A 23930-nucleotide genomic window follows, 5' to 3' on the forward strand; every position below is an offset into this window, starting at 1 on the left:
TTTTTGTGGGTTTTTTTAAAGTTTTTTTGAGGGTTTTTGGGGTTTTTTTGGGTTTTTTGGGTGTTTTTTTGGGGTCAGAGATCCAACATGGCGATTTTCCTGGAAAAGTTCATCACGGATAGAAGAGGAAATGATTTTGTGGGATTTGGAGAAAATTTCCCTGGGAAATTTCACGGTGGATCAAGGATGAAGTGGATTTTTCTGGAATTCAGGAGCTTCCTAGGGTTAGAAATTCCCAGAATTTTCCTGGAAAACTCGAGGAGAAAATGACTTTTTGGGATTCAGGAGCTTCCTGGACTCCCAAGGTGCTCCAGCCTGGAATTTTTCCCTGGAAAACTCACGGATGAAATGATTTTTTGGGGATTTGGGAGAATTCAGGACTCGATGTTCAAACATTGGAATTTCCCTGGAATTTCAGGATTGTGGATGGCGGAGGAGGTGTTTTTGTGGGATTTGGGATTCCTGGAGATTTTTCCCTGGAAAAACTGAAGATTCCGGGAGGTTTTGTGAGATTAGGGAGCAGAATTCCCTATTAAAGACTAGTTTGAACCCGGAGTTGGTTTCTTCCTTGGAAAAAGGCTCAGGAAATTCCAGGATTTGGGAATGCTGAGGGCAGAATTTTCCCTGGAAAAGGCTCAGGAATCCCCCAGGATTTTCCCTGGAATCCCCCAGTATTTGGGAATGCTCAGGGCAGGATTTTCCCGAGAAAAGCTCAGAAAATTCCAGGATTTGGGAATTCTGAAATAAAATTACCTCAGGGGGGCAATGAAGGGGCGTGGCCTGCCCTCACGAGTGGGCGTGGCCACGGAAAGGCGGGAAGATCCATCCCCTCACGAGGGGGCGTGGCTATCCTCAATGGGCGTGGTCTCGCCTCACGGGGGGGGCGTGGCCATAGCTAAGGCGGGAAGATCCATCCCCTCACGAGGGGGCGTGGCCACCCAAAGGCGGGAAGGTCCATCCCCTCACGGCGGGCGCGTCCATTGCACCACCAGCCGGGGGGGAGGCGCGGCCTGGGCTGGACTCGCCCACACCAGCCCCGCTCGGGGGGGGGAGCCGGCTGTGAGGCCGCCGGCTCGGCGCGGGGCCTGTCGCGCCCTATCGCGATATATCGCCGCTCCCCGCGCTCTGCGGCGCCGGGCCCGCCGTTCCCATGGAGGCCCCGCCGCGGCTGTTGGCTCTGCCGGGGTCTCTTCCGCCGCCTCCTCCCCCTGCCGCCAGCACCGAGGAGCCGCCGCCCTCAGGGCCACCCTCAGGGCCACCCTCAGGGCCACTACTGCCCTCGGGGCCACCGGCAGGGCCACCGCCACCCTCAGGGCCACCGCCGCCCTCAGGGCCACCCTCAGGGCCACCGCCGCCTCAGCGCGACAGCGGAGATGTGCTGCAGCAGATCATGGCCATCACCGACCAGAGCTTGGATGAGGCACAGGCCAGGTACGGCGAGGGGACACTGAGGGGAATGGGGACAGGGACACCGGGAATGGGGATGGGGACACCGGGACCGGGCCGTGACTCAGCGCAGGGACATTGAGGGGACACTGAGGGGGCACTAAGGACACTGAGGGGAAACTGGGGACAAGGTGAGCATTGGGACGCTGAAGGGAAACTGAGGGGTCACTGAGGGGAAACTGAGGGGAAACCGAGGGGACATTGAGGGGACACTGAGGCGAAACTGAGGGGTCACTGAGGGGACATTGAGGGGACACTGAGGGGAAATTGAGGGGACACTAAGGACACTGAGGGGAAACTGGGGACAAGGTGAGCATTGGGGCGCTGAGGGGACTTGAGGGGACACTAAGGGGAAACTGAGGGGACATTGAGAGGAAACTGAGGGACAGTGAGGGGAAACTGAGGGGACAGTGAGGGGAAACTGAGGGGACACTGAGGGGACACCGAGGGGAAACTGAGGAGAAACTGGGGACAAGGTGAGCATGGGGACACTGAGGGGACACTTGAGGGGACACTTGAGGGGACACTGAGGCGAAACTGAGGGGACACTGAGGGGACACTGAGGGGACACTTGAGGCGAAACTGAGGGGACAGTGAGGGGAAACTGAGGGGACATTGAGGGGAAACTGAGGGGACACTGAGGGGACACTTGAGGGGACACTTGAGGGGACATTGAGGGGAAACTGAGGGGACACTGAGGGGAAACTGAGGAGACACTGAGGGGAAACTGAGGGGACATCGAGGGGAAACTGGGGACAAGGTGAGCGTTGGGACACTGAGGGGACATTGAGGGAACACTAAGGACACTGAGGGGAAACTGAGGAGACACTGAGGAGAAACTGATAGGAAAGTGAAAGGACATTGAGGGGACACTGAGGGGACACAGAGGGAGAGGTTTAGGGTGATAAGCTTCCCCGCCATTCCCAGTTTTCCCACTCCATTCAGCCCTCCTCATCCCGGGCTGATGCTCCCGCTTACCTCCGTGGATTCCCTGAGTCCTTCCCGGTTTTGGGGGGAATTCCCAGGGATTTGGTCACATTCCCAGTTGTTTTCCCCCCATTCCCAGCGGTTTTGCCCCAATTCCTGAGGTTTCCCCCTCATTCTTGGTATTTTTGCCCCATTTCCCAGTGGTTTTGCCTCATTCCCGTTGGTTTTGCCTCATTCCCAGTGGTTTTTCCCCCAATTCCCAGAGGGTTTCCCCCACTCCCAGTGACGTTTTCCTCATTCCTGGTGGTTTTCCTCCATTCCCAATGTTTTTTCCCCAATTCCCAGCAGGTTTTCCTCCAATTCCCAGAGGTTTTCTCTCATTCCCAATGTTTTTTCCTCCATTCCCAGCAGTTTTTCCTCCATTCCCAGCAGGTTTTCCTCCATTCCCAGTGGTTTTTCCCCCAATTCCTCGAGGTTTTGGGACAAAAATCCCGAAGTTTTGAGGGAAAAAAATGGAGGTTTTGGGATAACAAATCCTGAGGTTTTGGGATAAAAATTCTGAGGTTTTTGAGGGAAAAATCTCGAGGTTTTGAGGGGAAAATCCTGAGATTTTGGGACAAAAATTGCAAAGTTTTGAGGGAAAAATCCCGAGGTTTTGGGACAAAAATCCTGAGGTTTTGAGGGGAAATTCCCCCTAGTTTGGAATTCCAGCCATTCCCACCCCATTTCCCCCCATTAAAATCCAATTAAACCCCCAAAACCCCCAAAAATTCCCATTTTCCCCCCAAATTTTCCCATTTTTTCCCAAATTCTCCTCACTCACTCTCTCCTCCCGAGGTTTGACCCCAATTTGGGTTTTTTTCCATGGATTTTGGGTGAATTTCTCCATGTTTTTTTTGCAGGAAACACGCCTTGAATTGCCACCGGATGAAACCTGCGCTGTTCAGCGTCCTCTGCGAAATCAAGGAGAAAACAGGTTGGCATTTCTCCTTTTTATTCCCATTTTCCTCCCAAAAATCCCAAATTTTCTCCCCAGTTTCCCCCCAGCTTTTGCCCAGAACAGCCTGGAATGAAGAAATCAACAATATTTCCCAAAAAATGAGGAAAAATCCCATATTTTCCTCCAAAATTAAGGGAAAATTCCAATTTTTTGTCCATTTTTCCCCCACTTGAATTGAGGAAATCCCAAGTTTTTCTCCAAAAAATGAGGAAAAATCCCATGTTTTTCTCCAAAAATGAGGAAAAATCCCATTTTTTTCTCCATTTTTCCCTCATTTGAAATGAGGAAATCCCAAATTTTTCTCCCCAAATGCAGAAATCCTCATTTTTTCTCCAAAAATGAAGAAATCCCAAATTTTTCTCTAAGAATGAGGAAAAATCTCACATTTTCCTCCATTTTTCCCTCACTTGAAATGAACAAAATCCCAAATTTTTCTCCAAAAATGAGGAAAAATCCCAAATTTTTCACCAAAAATGAGGAAGAATCCCACATTTTTCTCCATTTTTCTCCCCCTTGAAATGAGGAAATCCCAGATTTTTCTCCCCAAATGTAGAAATCCTGCATTTTTCTCCAAAAATGAGGAAAAATCCCACATTTTTCTCCATTTTCCCCCCACTTGAATTGAGGAAATCCCAAATTTTTCTCCAAAAATGAGGAAAAATCCTGAATTTTTCTCCAAAAATTAGGAAAAATCCCCTTTTTTTCACCATTTTTCCCCCACTTGAAATGAAGAAATCCCAAATTTTTCTCCAAAAATGAGGAAAAAATCCCAATTTTTTCTCCATTTTCCCCCACTTGAATTGAGGAAATCCCAGATTTTTCTCCCCAAATGCAGAAATCCCAAATTTTTCTCTAAAAATGAGGAAAAATCCCATATTTTTCTCCATTTTCCCCCCACTTGAATTGAGGAAATCCCAAATTTTTCTCCAAAAAATGAGGAAAAATCCCAAATTTTTCTCCAAAAATGAGGAAAAATCCCATATTTTTCTCCATTTTTCCCACACTTTAAATGAAGAAATCCTGAATCTTCCTCCAAAAATGAGGAAAATTCCCAATTTTTTCTCCATTTTCCCCCCACTTGAATTGAGGAAATTCCAAATTTTTCTCCCCAAACAAGGGAATCCCAGAATTTTTTCCAAAAACAATGAAATTCTGATTTTTTTTTCAATTTTTTTTCCATTTTTCCTCTTTCTCTCCAATTCTCTCCATATGTTTGGAACTTCCCAAAGCAATAAAATCACAAATTTTTTCTCCCCAAACACAGAAATTCCAGATTTTTCTCCAAAAATCAGTAAATCTCATATTTTTCTCCATTTTATTCCCATTTTTCCTTTCTCTCCACTATTTAACATTCACATCCACCCAGAACCACCCAAAATTAGCAAATCCTGAATTTTTTCCCACAAACACAGAAATTCCAGATTTTTCTCCATGAGCAAATCCTGGATTTTTCTCCATAAACCAGAAAATTCCCTTTTTCCCCCCAATTTTTCTAAATTTTTCCCTTTTCCCTCCAATGCTCTACATCTCTTCAGAACTTCCCAAACAACAAAATCCTCTTTTTCTCCCCAAACATAAATTCAGATTTTTTCTCTCCAAACATGGAAATCCTCTCTTTTCCTCCAAAAATCAGGAAATTCAGATTTTATTGCTCAATTTTTCTCCATTTTCCCCATTTTTTTCTTTCTCTCCAATATTTCATATTCACCACATGACCCAGAACCACCCAAAATTACAAAATCCACTATTTTCCTCCCAAAACCTTCACTGAACCACCAGAAACACCAAATTTTTGTATTTTCTTCCCATTTTTCCCATTTTTTCCCGTTTTTTCCCATTTTTCTTCCCGTTTTTCCTCAGTTTTTCCTCATTTTTCCCCATTTTCCCCTCTCTCCCCATTCCTCAGTATTTAGCATCTTCCTCATCCACCCAAAATAACAAAATCCACAATTTTCCTCCCAAAATCTCCACCGAAGCACCAGAAATGCCAAATTTTCCTATTTTCTTCCCATTTTTCCCTGTTTTTTTCCCGTTTTTTCCCCTTTTTCTTCCCATTTTTCCCCATTTTTCCTCAATTTTTCCTCATTTTTCCCCATTTTTCCCTCTCTCCCCATTCCTCAGTATTTAACATCCACCCAGAACCACCATGAAGTAACAAAATCCACAATTTTCCTCCCAAAATCTCCACTGAACCACCAGAAACACCAAATTTTCCTATTTTCTTCCCGTTTTTTCCCATTTTTTCCTGTTTTTCCTCATTTTTTCCTCATTTTTCCCTATTTTTCCCTCTCTCCAGAGTCCTCAGTATTAAACATCCTCCTCATCCACCCAAAATAACAAAATCCACTATTTTCCTCCCAAAACCTTTGCCGAAGCTCCAGAAACACCAAATTTTCCTATTTTCTTCCTGTTTTTTCCTCATTTCTTCCCATTTTTTCCTCATTTCTTCCTGTTTTTTCCCATTCCTCCACTTTTTTCCCATTTTCCCCATTTCTTCCCTTTTCCCCATTTCTTCCCTTTTTTCCGTTTTCTCCTATTTCCCGCTTTTTTTTCCTGTTTTTCCCATTTCTCCCATTTTTTTCCCATTTTTTTCCCATTTTTTTCCCATTTTCCCTCATTTTTCCCATTTTTTCCCATTTCTTCCCTTTTTTTCCCCATTTTTCCCATCTCTTCCTGCTTTTTCCCCATTTTTCCCCATTTTTCCCCATTTTTCCCATGGTTTTTCCCATTTTTTCCTTATTTCTTCCCCTTTTTTCCCATTTCTTCCCCATTTTCCCCATTTGCCCTCATTTTTTCCCATTTTTCCCCATTTTTTCCTGTTTTTCCCCATTTTTCCCCATTTTTTCCTTATTTCTTCCCATTTCTTCCCCTTTTTTCCCCATTTTTTCCCATTTTTTCCTTATTTCTTCCCCTTTTTTACCGTTTTTCCCCATTTTTTCCCATTTCCCATCATGTCCTCATTTCCCCGTTTGTCCCATTTTCTTCCCGTTTTTTCCCATTTTTTCCCATTTTTTCCCCATTTTCCCTCATTTCCCCATTTTCTTCCCCTTTTTCCCGTTTTTTCCCACTTTGTTCCCATTTTTTCCCATTTTTTCCCGTTTCTTCCCGTTTTTCCCATTTTCCCTAATTTTTCCCATTTTTCCCATTTTTTCCCCATTTTCCCATAGTGCTCAGCGTTGGCCACGCCCCCGAGGATGACCCTCCTGACGCTCAGCTGCTCCGATTGGACAACATGCTATTGGCCGAGGGCGTGGCTGGCCCGGAGCGCCGCCCCGGAAGGGGCGGAGTAACACCCGGAAGTGACATCTTCCCAACCGGAAAGGGCGGGGCCACACCCGGAAGTGACGACTATCCAACCGGAAGGGGAGGGGCCACACCCGGAAGTGACGCCTATCCGACAGGAAAAGGTGGAGCCGCACCCGGAAATGACGCTTATTTAACCGGAAGGGGCGGAGCCACACCCGGAAGTGACATTTATCCAAGCGGAAGGGGCGGGGCCACATCCGGAAGTGACGTTTGCCCCGCCAGAAAGGGCACAACCCCACCCGGAAGTGATGACTACCCAACCGGAAGTGATGACTACCCAACCGGAAGAGGCGGGGCCATAACAGGAAGTGACGGCATTCCAACCGGAAGAGGCGGAGTCACCACCGGAAGTGATGCTATTTCAACCGGAAGAGGCGGAGTCACCACCGGAAGTGATGTTATTTCGACCGGAAGGGGCGGGGCTCCCACCGGAAGTGACGCCGAGCTGGTTGCCATGGCGCCGGCAGGGTGTCATGGCGACATCAGCATCGATCACTCTGACTACCGCGCCAAGCTGGGGCAGATCCGCCACATCTACCGCGCCGAGCTCGACAAGTACCAGCAGGTGGGGAGGAATTGCATTTGTTGGGATTTATTGTTTGGAACCAAAATTTGGGGATTTTGGGGTTTTTTTCACCCATAACCCCTTTTTTTCCAGGTTTTTTTCTCATTTTTTCTGTCTTTTTCCACCCCATAACCCCATTTTTTCCAGATTTTTTCCCCCATAACCCCATTTTTTCCAGGTTTTTCCCCATTTTTTCTGTCTTTTTTCCTCCCATAACCCTATTTTCTTCAGGTTTTCTCCCACATTTCAATCCCCTAACCCCATTTTTTCTGGGTTTTTTCCCCCATAACCCCAATTTTTTCAGGTTTTCTCCCACATTTCAATCCCATAACCCCATTTTTTTCAGGTTTTTCCCCATTTTTTCTGTCTTTTTTCTCCCCTAAACCCCATTTTTTCTGGGTTTTTTCCCCCAAAACCTCAATTTTTTCAGGTTTTCTACCCCACAACTCCATTTTTTGGAGTTTTTTCCCCCCATAACCCCTTTTTTCAGGTTTTTCCCCATTTTTTTCAGGTTTTTCCCCATTTTTTTCAGGTTTTTCCCCATTTTTTTCATGTTTTCCACTCCATAACCCCAATTTTTTCAGGTTTTCTCCCACATTTCAATCCCATAACCCCATTTTTTCCAGGTTTTTCCCCATTTTTTCTGTCTTTTTCCATCCCACAACCCCATTTTCTTCAGGTTTTCTCCCACATTTCAATCCTGTAACCCCATTTTTTCAGCTTTTCACATCCCATAACCCCATTTTTTCCAGATTTTTCCCCCCATAACCCCATTTTTTGAGGTTGTTCTCCCACATTTCAATCCCATAAGCCCATTATTTCTGGATTTTTTCCCTCATAACCCCATTTTTTCCAGGTTTTTCCCCATTTTTCCTGTGTTTTTTCCCCCATAACCCCATTTTTTTCAGGTTTTCTCCCACATTCAATCCCTTAACCCCATTTTTTTCAGGTTTTTTCCCATTTTTTTCAGGTTTTTCCCCATTTTTTTCAGGTTTTACCCCATTTTTTTCAGGTTTTCTCCCACATTTCAATCCCATAACCCCATTTTTTTCAGGTTTTTCCCCATTTTTTCTGTCTTTTTTCTCCCCTAAACCCCATTTTTTCTGGGTTTTTTCCCCCAAAACCTCAATTTTTTCAGGTTTTCTACCCCACAACTCCATTTTTTGGAGTTTTTTCCCCCCATAACCCCTTTTTTCAGGTTTTTCCCCATTTTTTTCAGGTTTTTCCCCATTTTTTTCAGGTTTTTCCCCATTTTTTTCAGGTTTTTCCCCATTTTTTTCATGTTTTCCACTCCATAACCCCAATTTTTTCAGATTTTCTCCCACATTTCAATCCCATAACCCCATTTTTTCCAGGTTTTTCCCCATTTTTTCTGTCTTTTTTCTCCTCATAACCCCATTTTTTCCAGGTTTTTCCCCATTTTTTCTGTCTTTTTCCATCCCATAACCCCATTTTTTCAGGTTTTCCACCCCACAACCCCAATTTTTTGGGATTTTTTCCCCCCATAACCCCATTTTTTTCAGGTTTTCTCCCTTATTTCAATCCCATAACCCCATAACCCCATTTTCTTCAGTTTTTTTCCCCCATAACCTGATTTTTTTCAGGTTTTTCCCCATTTTTTCTGTCGTTTTCCACCCCATAACCCCATTTTTTTCAGGTTTTTCCCATTTTTTTCAGGTTTTTTCCCATTTTTTCAGGTTTTTTCCCATTTTTTCAGGTTTTCCACCCCATAACCCCAATATTTTTTTGGTTTATTTTGATTTTTCAGGCCTGCAGTGAGTTCACCACCCACGTGCTGAACCTGCTGCGGGAGCAGAGCCGCCCGCGGCCGATCTCAGCCCGCGAGATCCAGACAATGCTGGAATTATCCAAAAATTCTAACCCAAAAACGTTTTTTTGGGGTTTTTACCCATTTTTCTTGGCATTTTCCACTCCACAACCCCATTTTTTTTGGCTTTTCCCCTTTTTTTCTGGGGTTTTCCACCTACTAACCCCATTTTTTTCAGATTTTTCCGTTGTTTCAATTCACATTGCAATCCCAAAACCCCATTTTTGGGGTTTTTTTCCCCCATAACCCCATTTTTTTCAGGGTTTTCCCTATTTTTTCTCATTTTTCCACCCCATAACCCCATCTTTTTCAGGTTTTTTTCCCATTTTTCCTGTGTTTTTTCCCCCCATAACCCCATGTTCTTTAGGTTTTTCCTCAGTTTTTCTGTCTTTTTCCACCCCATAACCCCATTTTCTTCAGGTTTTCTCCCACATTTCAATCCCATAACTCCATTTTTTCTGTGTTTTTTCCCCCATAACCCCATTTTTCTCAGGTTTTTTCCCATTTTTTTCAGGTTTTTTCCCATTTTTTCAGGTTTTTCCCCATTTTTTTCAGGTTTTCCACCCCATAACCCCAATATTTTTTGGTTTTTTCCCATTTCCCAGGCCTGCAGCGAGTTCACCACCCACGTGCTGAACCTGCTGCGGGAGCAGAGCCGCACGCGGCCGATCGCAGCCCGCGAGATCCAGAGGATGGTTGGGATCATCCACGGCAAATTCAGCTCCATCCAGCTGCAGCTCAAGCAGAGCACCTGCGAGGCTGTCATGATCCTGCGCTCGCGGTTCCTCGATGCCAGGTTATTAAATTAATTAAAAATTAATTAAAAATTAATTAAAAATTAATTAAAATTCAATTGTGAGGCTGTCATGATCCTGCGCTCGCGGTTCCTCGATGCCAGGTGAATAAATTAATTGAAATTGAATTAAAATTCAATTAAAATTAATTTGGGAGGCTGTCATGATCCTGCGCTCGCGGTTCCTCGAAGCCAGGTTATTAATTAATTAATTAAAATAATTAAATTGCGAGGCTGTCATGATCCTGCGCTCCAGATTCCTCGATGCCAGGTCAATAAATTAATGAAAATTGAATTAAAATTGAATTAAAATTGAATAGGGAGGCTGTCATGATCCTGCACTCGCGGTTCCTCGATGCCAGGTGAATTAATTAATGAAAATTGAATTAAAAATTGAATTAAAATTGAATTAAAATTAAACTGGGAGGCTGTCATGATCCTGCGCTCGCGGTTCCTCGATGCCAGGTATTAAATTAATTAAAATTGAATTAAAATTGAATTAAAATTCAATTAAAATTCAATTGTGAGGCTGTCATGATCCTGCGCTCGCGGTTCCTCGATGCCAGGTTGTTAATTAATTCATTAATTAATTAAAATTGAATTAAAATTGAATTGGGAGGCTGTCATGATCCTGTGCTCGCGGTTCCTCAATGCCAGGTTGTTAATTAATTAATTAATTAAAATAATTAAATTGGGAGGCTGTCATGATCCTGCGCTCGCAGTTCCTCGATGCCAGGTTCATTAATTAATTAAAAATTCATTAAAATTGAATAGTGAGGCTGTCATGATCCTGCGCTCCAGATTCCTCGATGCCAGGTATTAAATAAATTAGAATTTAATTAAAATGTAATTAAAATTAATTAAAATTGAATTGCGAGGCTGTCATGATCCTGCGCTCCAGATTCCTCAATGCCAGGTATTAAATTAATTAAAATTTAATTAAAATTGAATTAAAATTGAATTAAAATTGAATTAAAATTGGGTTGTGAGGCTGTCATGATCCTGCGCTCACGGTTCCTTGATGCCAGGTATTAAATTAATGAAAATTCAATTAAAATTAAGTTAAAATTAAATTAAAATTGAATTGTGAGGCTGTCATGATCCTGTGCTCGCGGTTCCTTGATGCCAGGTTAATTAAAATTAAAATTTAATTAAAATTCACTTAAAAATAAATTAAAATTCAATTGCGAGGCTGTCATGATCCTGCGCTCAGATTCCTCGATGCCAGGTATTAAATTAATTAAAATTGAATTAAAATTCAATTAAAATTAAATTTAAATTAAACTGCAAGGCTGTCATGATCCTGCGCTCAGATTCCTCGATGCCAGGTATTAAATTAATTAAAATTGAATTAAAATTCAATTAAAATTCAATTAAAATTGAATTGGGAGGCTGTCATGATCCTGCGCTCGCGGTTCCTCGATGCCAGGTGAATTAATTAATGAAAATTGAATTAAAAATTGAATTAAAATTGAATTAAAATTCAATAGTGAGGCTGTCATGATCCTGCGCTCGCGGTTCCTCGATGCCAGGTTAGTAATTAATTAAAATTGAATTAAAATTCAATTAAAATTCAATTAAAATTCAATTGGGAGGCTGTCATGATCCTGCGCTCACGGTTCCTCAATTCCAGGTTAATAAATTCAATTAAAATTCAATTTAAATTCAATTTAAATTCAATTTAAATTAGATTGTGAGGCTGTCACGATCCTGCGCTCCAGATTCCTCAATGCCAGGTTGTTAAATTAATTAAAATTCAATTAAAATGAAGTTCAAATGAAGTTAAAATTGAATTTTAATTAATTAAAATTTAATAAAACAAAAAAAATTTACTGAAAAACCCCAAGTAATGTGATTTATGTTCATTTCCAGGCGCAAAAGGAGGAATTTCAGCAAACAAGCCTCTGAACTCCAAATTTAATTCCCAAAAATCCAATTAATTAAATAAATTTAAATTAAATTTAAATTAAATTGAATTATAATTAATTAAAATATAATTTTAAAAATTTTAAAAACCACAAAAAATTGAATTAAAATTAAATTAAAGTTAAATTAAATTAAAATTAAATTTAAATTAAAGTAAAATTCAATTAAAATTAATTAAAATTTAATAGTAAAAAAAACCTTAAAAACCACAAAAATTAGAATAAAAAAAATTTAAATTAAACTAAAATCAAATCAAATTTTAATTAATTAAAACCTAATAAATCCCAAAAAATTTAAATTGAATTATAATTAATTAAAATATAATTTTAAAAATTTTAAACCACAAAAAATTGAATTAAAATTAAATTAGAGTTAAATTAAATTAAAATTAAAATTAAATTAAAGTTAAATTAAAGTTAAATTAAATTGAAGTTAATTAAAATTTAATTTTAAAAAAACCTTAAAAGCCTCAAAAAATGGAAATAAAATAAAATTTAAATTAAACTAAAATCAAATCCAATTTTAATTAATTAAAACCTAATAAAACCAAAAAAAATTAACCAAAAAAACCCCAAAATAATGTGAATTTTTCTGCATTTTCCAGGCGCAAAAGGAGGAATTTCAGCAAACAAACCTCTGAACTCCAAATTTAATTCCAAATTTAATTCCAAATTTAATTCCCCAAAATTCAATTTTTCCATTCCCCTCCCAATCCCAGGGGGAAAATAACCCATTTATTATCTACTAAACCCAATTTAGTTTAAAAAAATACCAAAAATTGAAATAAAATAAAATTAAATTTAATTAATTAAAATTTAATTTTAAAAATTTAATTTAAACATTTTTTTAAAAAAACACCAAAAATTGAATTAAAATTGAATTAAAATTGAATTAAAATTAAATTTAAATTAAATTAAAATTAAAATTGAATTAAGTTATGTGTCAATTAATTAAAATTTAACAAAACCAAAAAAATTTAACCAAAAAAACCCCAAAATAATGTGAATTTTTCTGCATTTTCCAGGCGCAAAAGGAGGAATTTCAGCAAACAAGCCACTGAGGTGCTGAATGAATATTTCTACTCTCACCTCAGCAATCCTTACCCCAGCGAAGAGGCCAAAGAAGAACTTGCCAAAAAAGGTGGAATTACTGTGTCCCAGGTGGGAAAAAAAACCCCAAAATTGGGGAAATTCCAGGAAAAATTTCAAATATCCTTGAAAAAAATTCATTGGAACCCAAAAAAATTCCAAATATTGGGGGAAAAATCTCATTTTAACCCAAGAAAATTCCAAATATTGGGGGAAAAATCTCATTTTAACACAAAAAAATCGCAAATATTGGGGGGAAAAGCCAATTTTAACCCAAGAAAATCCCAAATATTGGGAGAAAAATCTCATTTTAACCCAAGAAAATTCCAAATACTGGGGGGAAAATCTCATTTTAACTCAAAAAAATCACAAATATTGTGGGAAAAATCTCATTTTAACTCAAAAAAATCACAAATATTGGGGGGAAAAGCCAATTTTAACCCAAGAAAATCCCAAATATTGGGAGAAAAATCTCATTTTAACCCAAGAAAATTGCAAATATCATGGAAAAAACCCAATTTTAACCCAAAAAATTCCAACTATAGTGGGAAAAATCTCATTTTAACTCAAAAAAATCGCAAATATTGGGGGAAAAAGCCAATTTTAATTAAAAAAAAAAGGAAAAAATCTCATTGTAACCCAAAAAATCCCAAATATTGGGGGAAAAATCTCATTTTAACTCAAAAAGATCACAAATATTGGAGGGAAAAGCCAATTTTAACCCAAGAAAATCCCAAATATTGGGGGGAAAAGCCAATTTTAATTAAAAAAAAAGGAAAAAATCCCATTGTAACCCAAAAAATCCCAAATATTGGGGGAAAAATCTCATTTTAACTCAAAAAAATCACAAATATTGGGGGGAAAAGCCAATTTTAACCCAAGAAAATCCCAAATATTGGGGGAAAAAGCCAATTTTAATTAAAAAAAAAAAAGGAAAAAATCCCATTGTAACCCAAAAAATCCCAAATATTGGGGGGAAAATCTCATTTTAACTCAAAAAAATCACAAATATTGTGGGAAAAATCTCATTTTAACTCAAAAAAATCACAAATATTGGGGGAAAAAGCCAATTTTAATTAAAAAAAAAGGAAAAAATCCCATTGTAACCCAAAAAATCCCAAATATTGTTGGAAAAATCTCATTTTAACTCAAAAAAATCACAAATATTGGGGGGAAAAAGCCAATTTTAACCCAAGAAAATCCCAAATATTGGGAGAAAAATCTCATTTTAACCAAAAAAATGGCAAATATCATGGAAAAAACCCAATTTTAACCCAAAAAATTCCAACTATAGTGGGAAAAATCTCATTTTAACTCAAAAAAATCGCAAATATTGGGGGAAAAAGCCAATTTTAATTAAAAAAAAAAGGAAAAATCCCATTGTAACCCAAAAAATCCCAAATATTGGGGGAAAAATCTCATTTTAACCAAAAAAATCGCAAATATCATGGAAAAAACCCAATTTTAACCCAAAAAACCAACAAAAAACAAACCAAAAATCACAAATACTGGGGGAAAAGCCAATTTAACCCAAGAAAATCCCAAATATTGGGGGAAAAAGCCAATTTTAATTAAAAAAAAAGGAAAAAATCCCATTGTAACCCAAAAAATCCCAAATATTGTGGGAAAAATCTCATTTTAACCCAAGAAAATTCCAAATATTGGGGGAAAAATCTCATTTTAACTCAAAAAAATCCCAAATATTGGGGGAAAAATCTCATTTTAACTCAAAAAGATCGCAAATATTGTGGGAAAAATCTCATTTTAACTCAAAAAAATCACAAATATTGGGGAAAGCCAATTTAATTAAAAGGAAAAAATCCCATTGTAACCCAAAAAATCCAAAATATTGTTGAAAAATCTCATTTTAACTCAAAATCACAAATATTGGAAAAGCCAATTTAACCCAAAAAATCCCAAATATTGGGAGAAAAATCTCATTTTAACCCAAGAAAATTGCAAATATCATGGAAAAAACCCAATTTTAACCCAAAAAATTCCAACTATAGTGGGAAAAATCTCATTTTAACTCAAAAAAATCACAAATACTGGGGGGAAAAGCCAATTTTAACCCAAGAAAATCCCAAATATTGGGGGAAAAAGCCAATTTTAATTAAAAAAAAAAAGAAAAAATCCCATTGTAACCCAAAATCCCAATATTGTGGGAAAATCTCATTTTAACCCAAGAAAATTCCAAATATTGGGGGAAAAATCCATTTTAACTCAAAAATCCCAAATATTGGGGGAAAAATCTCATTTTAACTCAAAAAGATCGCAAATATTGTGGGAAAAATCTCATTTTAACTCAAAAAAATCACAAATATTGGGGGGAAAAGCCAATTTTAATTAAAAAAAAAGGAAAAAATCCCATTGTAACCCAAAAAATCCCAAATATTGTTGGAAAAATCTCATTTTAACTCAAAAAAATCACAAATACTGGGGGGAAAAGCCAATTTTAACCCAAGAAAATCCCAAATATTGGGGGAAAAAGCCAATTTTAATTAAAAAAAAAAAGGAAAAAATCCCATTGTAACCCAAAAAATCCCAAATATTGTGGGAAAAATCCATTTTAACCCAAAAAAATTCCAAATATTGGGGGAAAAAATCTATTTTAACTCAGGAAAATTCCAAATATAATGGGAAAAACCCCATTTTAACCCAAAAAAATCCCAAATATTGTGAGAAAAATCCCATTTTAACCCCAAAAAAATCTCAAAAATCATGGAAAACAACCAATTTTAACCAAAAAAAATCCCAAATATTGTGGGAAAAACCCAATTTTAACCCAAAAATATCCCAAATATTGGGGAAAAAATCCATTTTAACCCCAAAAGATCCCAAATATTGGGGGAAAAAAATCAATTTTAACCCCAAAAAATTCCAAATATTGTGGGAAAAAACCATTTTAATCCAAAAAATTATGGAAAAAATCCCATTTTTACCCCAAAAAAATCCCAAATATTGTGGAAAAAATCCCATTTTAACCCAAGAAAATTCCAAATATTGTGGGAAAGAAACCATTTTAACCCAAAAAATCATGGAAAAATTCCCATTTCAACCCCAAAAAATCCCAAATATCATGGAAAAAAGCCAATTTTAACCCAGGAAAATCCCAAATATCATGGAAAAAAACCAATTTTAACCCAAGAAAATTCCAAATTTTGTGGAAAAAAACCAATTTTAACCCAAAAAATCCCAAATATAATGGGGAAAGAACCAGTTTTAACCCAAAAAAATCCCAATTATTGTGAGAAAAATCCCATTTTAACCCCCCAAAAACTCCCAAAAATCATGGAAAAAAACTCATTTTAATCCTGGAAAATTCCAAATATCTTGGGGAAAAAACCATTTTAACCCCAAAAAATCTCAAATATTGTGGGAAAAAAATCAATTTTAACCCAAGAAAATTCCAAATATTATGGAAAAAAACCCAATTTTAACCCAAAAAAATTGCAAATATAATGGGAAAAACCTCCTTTTAACACAAGAAAATCCCAAATATAATGGGAAAAACCCCATTTTAACCCAAAAAAATCCCAAATATTGTGGGAAAAATCCCATTTCAACCCCAAAAAATCCCATTTCAACCCCGAAAAATCCCATTTTAACCCCAAAAAATCCCATTTTAACCCCAAAAAATCCCATTTCAACCCCAAAAAATCCCATTTCAACCCCAAAAAATCCCATTTTAACCCCAAAAAATCCCATTTCAACCCCAAAAAATCCCATTTCAATCCCAAAAAATCTCCTTTCCCCAGGTTTCCAACTGGTTTGGCAACAAGCGCATTCGCTACAAGAAGAACATGGGCAAGTTCCAGGAAGAGGCAAATTCCAAATATAATTGAAGAAAAACTCATTATAACCCAAAAAAATTCCAACTATCTTGGGAAAAAAAGACATTTTAACCCAAAAAAATCCCAAATATTGGGGGAAAAAACACATTTTAATCCTGAAAAATTCCAAATATTGGGGGAAAAAATCCATTTTAACTCAGGAAAATTCCAAATATAATGGGAAAAAACCAATTTTAATCCTGGAAAATTCCAAATATTGGGGAAAGAATCCATTTTAACCCAAAAATTCAAAAAAAACCAAAAATCCAAAATAATGGAAAAACCCCATTTAACCAAAAATCATATTGTGGAAAAATCCCATTTTAACCCCAAAAAAATCTCAAAAATCCCATTTTAACCAAAAAAATCCCATATATTGTGGGAAAAATCCCATTTCAACCCCGAAAAATCCCATTTCAACCCCAAAAAAATCTCCTTTCCCCAGGTTTCCAACTGGTTTGGCAACAAGCGCATTCGCTACAAGAAGAACATGGGCAAGTTCCAGGAAGAGGCAAATCTCTACGCGGCGAAATCGGCAGGAGAAGCTGCAGGAGTGGCTCAGGAGAACTCTCCTTCCTCCCCACACCTCGGTGAGCCTCAAGGGGAATTTATTCCACTTATTCCCAGGGTTTTTCCCATTTTTTCCACTTTTTTTTCCACTTTTTTTTCCCATTTTTTTCCCAATTTTTCCCCATTTTTTCCATTTTTTTTTCCATTTTTTTTTCCATTTTTTTCCCATTTTTTCCACTTTTTTCCACTTTTTTTCCCATTTTTTCCCATTTTTTCCCCATTTTTTCCACTTTTTTCCCATTTTTTCCACTTTTTTTTCCACTTTTTTTTCCACTTTTTTCCCACTTTTTTTCCCATTTTATTCCAAATTTTTCCCCATTTTTTCCACTTTTTTTCCATTTTTTTCCCATTTTTTCCCATTTTTTCCACTTTTTTTCCCATTTTATTCCCCATTTTTCCCCATTTTTTCCCCATTTTTCCACTTTTTTTTCCACTTTTTTTCCCATTTTATTCCCATTTTTTCCCATTTTATTCCCAATTTTTCCCCATTTTTTCCACTTTTTTTTCCATTTTTTTCCCATTTTTTTCCCATTTTTTCCACTTTTTTCCATTTTTTCCCATTTTTTCCACTTTTTTTTCCATTTTTTCCCATTTTTTCCACTTTTTTTCCATTTTTTCCCATTTTTTCCACTTTTTTCCACTTTTTTCCACTTTTTTTTCCATTTTTTCCCATTTTCCCATTTTCCTCAATTTTTCCCATTTTTCCCACTTTTTTCCCATTTTATTCCCAATTTTTCCCCATTTTTTCCACTTTTTTCCATTTTTTTCCCCATTTTTTCCCTTTTTCCCCATATTTTCCACTTTTTTCCCCTTTTTTCCTATTTTTCCCCATTTTTTCCACTTTTTTTCCATTTTTTTCCCATTTTTTCCACTTTTTTTCCATTTTTTTCCCATTTTTTCCACTTTTTTTTGCCATTTTTTCCCATTTTTTCCACTTTTTTTTCCATTTTTTTCCTTTTTCCCCATATTTTCCACTTTTTTCCCATTTTTTTCCACTTTATTCATATTTTTTCCCATTTTATTCGTATTTTCCCCATTTTTTCCCACCTTTTGTCCCATTTGTTTCCTTTTTTCCCTTTTCCCCATTTTCCCCATTTTTTTCCACTTTTTTCCACTTTTTTCCCATTTTTTTCTACTTTTTCCCCACTTTTTTCCACTTTTTTCCCATTTTTTTCTACTTTTTCCCCACTTTTTTCCACTTTTTTCCCCATTTTATTCCCATTTTTCCCACTTTATTCATATTTTTTCCCATTTTTTCCCATTTTATTCATATTTTTTCCCATTTTTTTCCCATTTTATTCCTTTTTTCCCATTTTATTCCCATTTTCCCCATTTTTTTCTACTTTTTCCCCATTTTTTCCACTTTTACCCCATTTTTCCCATTTTTTCCCTTTTTCTCCATATTTTCCACTTTTTTCCCATTTTTCCTATTTTTTCCACTTTTTCCCCATTTTTCCTATTTTTCCCACTTCAATATTTTTCCTTTTTCCCACTTTTTTTCTCTCTTTTATTTCATTTTTTCCCATCTATTTCCATTTTTCCCCATTTTATTTTCATTTTCCCCCATTTATTTCTAGTTTTCCTGCTTTTATTTCCATTTTTCCCCATTTTAATTTCCATTTTTCCCCATTTATTTCCTTTTTTCCCTTTTATTTCCATTTTCCACTTTTTATTTCCCTTTATTGAATTTTATTTGTTTCTATTTTTCTCTTTTATTTAATTTTGTTTCCTTTAATCTTTTTATTCTCATTTATTTCTATTTTTAACTCCCTTAAAGAACCAAAAAAATCAATTCATTTTGTTTATTCTGATTGATTTAATTCCCATTTTTAACTCCCTTAAAGAACAAAAAATTCAATTTATTTTGCTTATTGTGATTTATTTATTCCCATTTTTAACTCCCTTAAAGATCCCAAAAAATTCAATTTATTTTCTCTATTCCCATCGATTGAATTCCCTTTTTTAACTCCTGTGGGTCTTTGCATTTTATTTCCATTTTATTCCATTTATTTCCATTTTTAACTCCATTGAAATCCTCATTTTTTACCCAAAAAATTCAATTTATTTTAGTTTTTTCCATCGATTTAATTCCATTTTTAACTCCCTTAAAGAACCACTTTGTGTAATTTTCTCCCTCATTAAAATCCTCATTTTTTACCCAAAAATTTCAATTTATTTTGGTTTTTTCCATCGATTTAATTCCATTTTTAACTCCCTTAAAGAACCACTTTGTGTAATTTTCTCCCTCATTAAAATCCTCATTTTTTACCCAAAAATTTAATTTTTTTTTTATTTTTTCAGCTTCCTCTGGATCTTTTAAAATGACAAATTCTGGAGATTCTTTCCTCAACCTTCAATCGTTAACTTCCTACCAGAATTCCTCCAACATCCAATCCCAGGTGAGTGAGAAAAACAGGAAAAATGGGAAAAAAATCCCAATTTTCTGCTCCTGGTTGTGGAAAAATTGATTATTGATTAATAATTTTTAAAATAATTCATCAATTATTTATTAATTAAAATTATTGATTATTTATTTATTAAATTATTTAGTAAATTATTCTTTGTCATATCAGCTTATTAATTTATTCATATTTTACATAATAACTTATTTTATATATTTATATAAATGTATTAATTTACAATAAAATTATTTTTTATTTATTTGTTAAATTTTTGGTTGAATTCTGTGGTTATTGAAATTTCTGGTGTTGGAATTTTTGTTCTTCGTGAAAATTGGAATTTTTTACTGAATTTTTGTTGGAATTACCAGTGAAATTAATAATTAAATTCCTAAATTCTCACAAAAATTCTTGTTGAAATTATCAGTGAAGTTCTTAATTAAATTCTTAATTAAGTTCTTAATCAAATTCTTGAATTCTCACTGAAATTCCTGTTGAAATTATGAATGAAATTCTTAATTAAATTTTTAAATTCTCACTGAAATTCCTGTTGAAATTATCAGTGAAGTTCTTAATTAAAATCTTAATTAAATTCTTAAATTCTTACTCAAATTCTAGTTGAAATTATCAGTGAAATTAGTAATTAAATTATTGAATTCTCACTGAAATTTCTGATTAAATTATTATTCTGATTAACTTTTTTCCCGTTTTTTCAACTTTTTTCCCAATTTTTTCACTTTTTTCTCCATTTTTTTCACTTTTTTCCCCATTTCTTTCCCTTTTTTTCACTTCCCTTTTTTTTCCGTTTTTCCCTTTTTTTCCCCCATTTTTTTCACTTTTTTCCCATTTTTTCCCCCCATTTTTTTCACTTTTTTTCCCATTTTTCCCTTTTTCCCCTTTTTTTCCGTTTTTCCCATTTTTTTCACTTTTTTCCCATTTTTTCCCCCCATGTTTTTCACTTTTTTTCCCATTTTTTCCCCATTTTTTTCACTTTTTTTCCCATTTTTTCCCCATTTTTTTCCCTTTTTCCCCATTTTTCTAACTCTTTTCCCCATTTTTCCCAATTCCCAGCTGGATTCTCTCCCCCACGTCCTTCCCCAGCCAGGCAGGTTTGATCCTCTCCTTGGCAATTCTTTCTTCTCCACACAACGCCTCGAGGTAAGTGCAGTTTATTCTAATTTTTTCCTAATTTCTGAATATTTAGTAGCGATAAAGTGTTTTAAAATTGTTGATAAATATTGATAACATATACTCCATTATATATTATTTATATTATATAAATGTATATTTGTATATGATATTATATATACAGTATTATAGTGTACTACATATATTATATGATATATTATTAATAAATATTAGTAAAATATCTTGTATTGTATTATCTATACGATATAAATATATACATGTATATAATATTATATTATATATATTATATTCTAGTATATCATATATTATATGATATTATATTATTAGGTATTAGTAAAATACATTCAATTATTTATCTATATTATATAAATATATATATAAAGTTATATATACTACATCATAGTATATTATGATATTGTACTATATTATTAATAAAAATTAATTAAATACATTATTATATATATTTTCCATATTATATTATATAAGCATATATATAATATTTAATATATATTAGATTCTAGTATATCATACATATTGTATGATATTATATTGTTAATAAAAATAATAAAATACATTCTATTATATATTACCTATATTATATTATAATATAAACATATATATGTATATAATATTATATATATTATACTCCAGCATATAATATATATATATGATATTATATTATTAGGTATTAATAAAATATATTCCATTACTTATCTATATTATATAAATGTATATATAATGTTATGTTATATATGTTACATTATAGTATATTATGTATACTGTATATTTATACAATATTTATTGTATTTATATATATTGTATTATTAATAAATATTAATAAAATACTTATATATATTATCTATATTATATTATATAAACCTGTATATGTATATAATATGATATTATATATAATACGTTGTTCTAGATATATAAATTATATTTAGATATATAAATTTTATTATATCATCAATAAATACTAATAAAATCTCTTTTATTCCCCAGGCCAGCTGGCAGGACTGCAGCACTCCCTCCTCCATCACCTCCCCAGCCGCAGAGCCAGCCAGCGCCAACTCCGACGCCTCCAATTAACTAAAAACCAATTAACTAACTTAATTAAGGACCTTTGGGAACCAGAGGAGGACACAGAGGTCATTCAGTGTTAATTACTGACTCGTAATTCATTAATTCTTACCTCAGATTGTGATAAAGGCAGCGACACTCTACCTCTCACTGCGGATTGCTTCGCCCTGCCGCCACCTGGAATGGATTTTAGAATTATTTCATTTTACTCTGAAAATTCCACTTTTTTTAAGGAAAAACCCCTCAGAAAATCCCTTTTTTTTTAAGGAAAAACCTTATGGATCCCCTCAGAAAATCCTGGGTTTTCTTAAGGAAAATCCCCTCAGAAAATCCCTTTTTTTTTAAGGAAAAACCCCATGGATCCCCTCAGAGAATTCCATTTTTTTAAAGGAAAAACCCCATGGATCCCCTCAAAGAATTCCATTTTTTTTTAAGGAGAAACCCCATGGATTTCCTCAGGAAATTCATTTGTTTTTTAAGGAAAAACCCCATGGATCCCCTCAGAAAATCCCTTTTTTTTAAGGAAAATCCCCTCAGAAAATCCCTTTTTTTAAAGGAAAAACCCCATGGATCCCCTCAGAGAATTCCCTTTTTTTAAGGAAAAACTCCATGGATTTCCTCAGGGAATTCGATTTTTTTTTTTTTTTTTGAGTAAAAACCCCATGGATCCCCTCAGAAAATCCCATTTTTTTTAAGGAGAAACCCTCAGAAAATTCCATTTTTTTAAAGAAAATCCCATGGATTTTACATGAAGAAAAAGAAGAAAAATCTTGGATTTGTCTCCAGTTTTCCACGGGAAGAAAATGGATTTATTTTCATTTATTTTCGTTTCTCTCTGTTTTTTTACTCTGAGATTTCTGTTTTCGGTGGATAATTTCACATCAACCCCACTGTATTGTAATTGTATGATCTCTGTATTGTAATTTTGTATAGAAATTCAGCTTTTTCTTAACTAATTTAGCTAATTAATGGGAATTAATTAGCTTTACCAATCCTCCCGCCGGGTGCCATTCCGTGGAAAATTCCGGAACGTTGGGAAATTCCGGAAAATTTCATGGCTTTACTTTTTTTGCCGAAAAAAGTACAAAAACTATAAAAAACCAAATTTATCTCACCACAAAACAGACAAAAAACCGGATTTCCTCACAGGAATTCGAGGAGTTTTGTGCCATTTCTGGTGCTTTTCAGAGTCCACAACCTTCAGCGGAGATTTTATCGAAGAAAATAAACTTCCAAAGCCTTTTTTTTTTTTTTTCGTGATTTTCCCTTTTTTTCTCTATTTTTTTTCCTCGCGTTTGGGGAAGAGAGGTTCGTGAGGGGAGGGAAAAGGGCGGGAAATCGTGAGGGGAGGGAAAAGGGCGGGAAGTCGTGAGGGGAGGGAAAAGGGCGGGAAGTCGTGAGGGGAGGAAAAAGGGCGGGAAGAGCATGAGGGGAGGGAAAAGGGCGGGAAGAGCATGAGGGAGAGGAGAAGGCGGGAAGAGCCTGCACACCGTCAGCAGCACTTTATATCAGGTTAGAGGTTTAATATGCATAAAATTACACAAAGTCCTTATTCATTGTCTGTCCCCCGCTTTGTATTATAATGAGTTCAAAATTCATTTAAATACGTGCCAGCGGGTGTCACGGATTAACTGTAGGCGAGAGTCCCGAAGATGAATGAGGGACAAAATTAGTAGTTTTCCTCAGGACAAACTCTTCACTCTGTTTCCTTGCACCTTCTCCCTTGGTTCTTGGTTAAAGTTTAAATCATAGAACTAACTTGAGCTAGTTCTGGGCTCCGAGAGCAGGATGTTCAGTCACACAGTAATTTTCATCAAAAATCCCTCTTTGTTCCTCCCCTTCTGCTTGGTAAAAGCGCAAAAACCGTTAAGCGAGCGATAGATTGTTTTAACAAGTAGCAACATTTTAACAAGTAGCTTCTAGTAAATCATTACCCAACCTCTGGCCTCTTCAATTAGTTCAAAAATATTATTATTCAGCTTGTAGATCCATTAAATTAATAACTTCTAGCCACCCTAAA

The 23930-nt window shown here is 35.8% G+C and overlaps 2 protein-coding genes across 2 annotated transcripts in view; both read left to right on the forward strand.

The window, feature by feature from the left end:
- The window catches only part of LOC146422623 (pre-B-cell leukemia transcription factor 1-like), an 18379-nt gene extending 17316 nt beyond the window's left edge, over positions 1 to 1063 (forward strand). The window contains exon 7 of the mRNA XM_085045768.1: positions 896 to 1063. Coding sequence (XP_084901894.1) covers positions 896 to 1063 — 168 coding nt within the window. The remainder of the gene's footprint in view (positions 1 to 895) is intronic.
- LOC146422624 (pre-B-cell leukemia transcription factor 1-like) lies at positions 1002 to 23152 on the forward strand. Its single transcript, XM_085046006.1, has 11 exons — positions 1002 to 1431; positions 3276 to 3349; positions 6541 to 6637; positions 7094 to 7244; positions 9678 to 9853; positions 10122 to 10136; positions 12816 to 12951; positions 17158 to 17302; positions 19584 to 19681; positions 20753 to 20839; positions 21833 to 23152. Exons 1-11 carry the CDS (start codon positions 1151 to 1153, stop codon positions 21917 to 21919), a joined length of 1347 nt encoding a protein of 448 aa, XP_084902132.1. The 5' UTR covers positions 1002 to 1150; the 3' UTR covers positions 21920 to 23152.
- The last annotated feature ends 778 nt before the right edge of the window (positions 23153 to 23930 follow it).

The sequence above is a fragment of the Lichenostomus cassidix genome, unplaced genomic scaffold (assembly GCF_008360975.1).
Source record: "Lichenostomus cassidix isolate B80296 unplaced genomic scaffold, HeHo_3.0 HiC_scaffold_39, whole genome shotgun sequence".
In the NCBI taxonomy this organism is placed as follows: Eukaryota; Metazoa; Chordata; class Aves; order Passeriformes; family Meliphagidae; genus Lichenostomus; species Lichenostomus cassidix.

Excerpts from the sequence above, each read along its gene's own strand:
- LOC146422624 (XM_085046006.1), top strand. The coding sequence starts at position 1,151 with ATGGAGGCCCCGCCGCGGCTGTTGGCTCTGCCGGGGTCTCTTCCGCCG. Across the intron at positions 1,432-3,275 it reads TTGGATGAGGCACAGGCCAG|GAAACACGCCTTGAATTGCC; the intron begins GTACGGCGAGGG and ends TTTTTTTTGCAG. Across the intron at positions 17,303-19,583 it reads TCCTTCCTCCCCACACCTCG|CTTCCTCTGGATCTTTTAAA; the intron begins GTGAGCCTCAAG and ends TTATTTTTTCAG.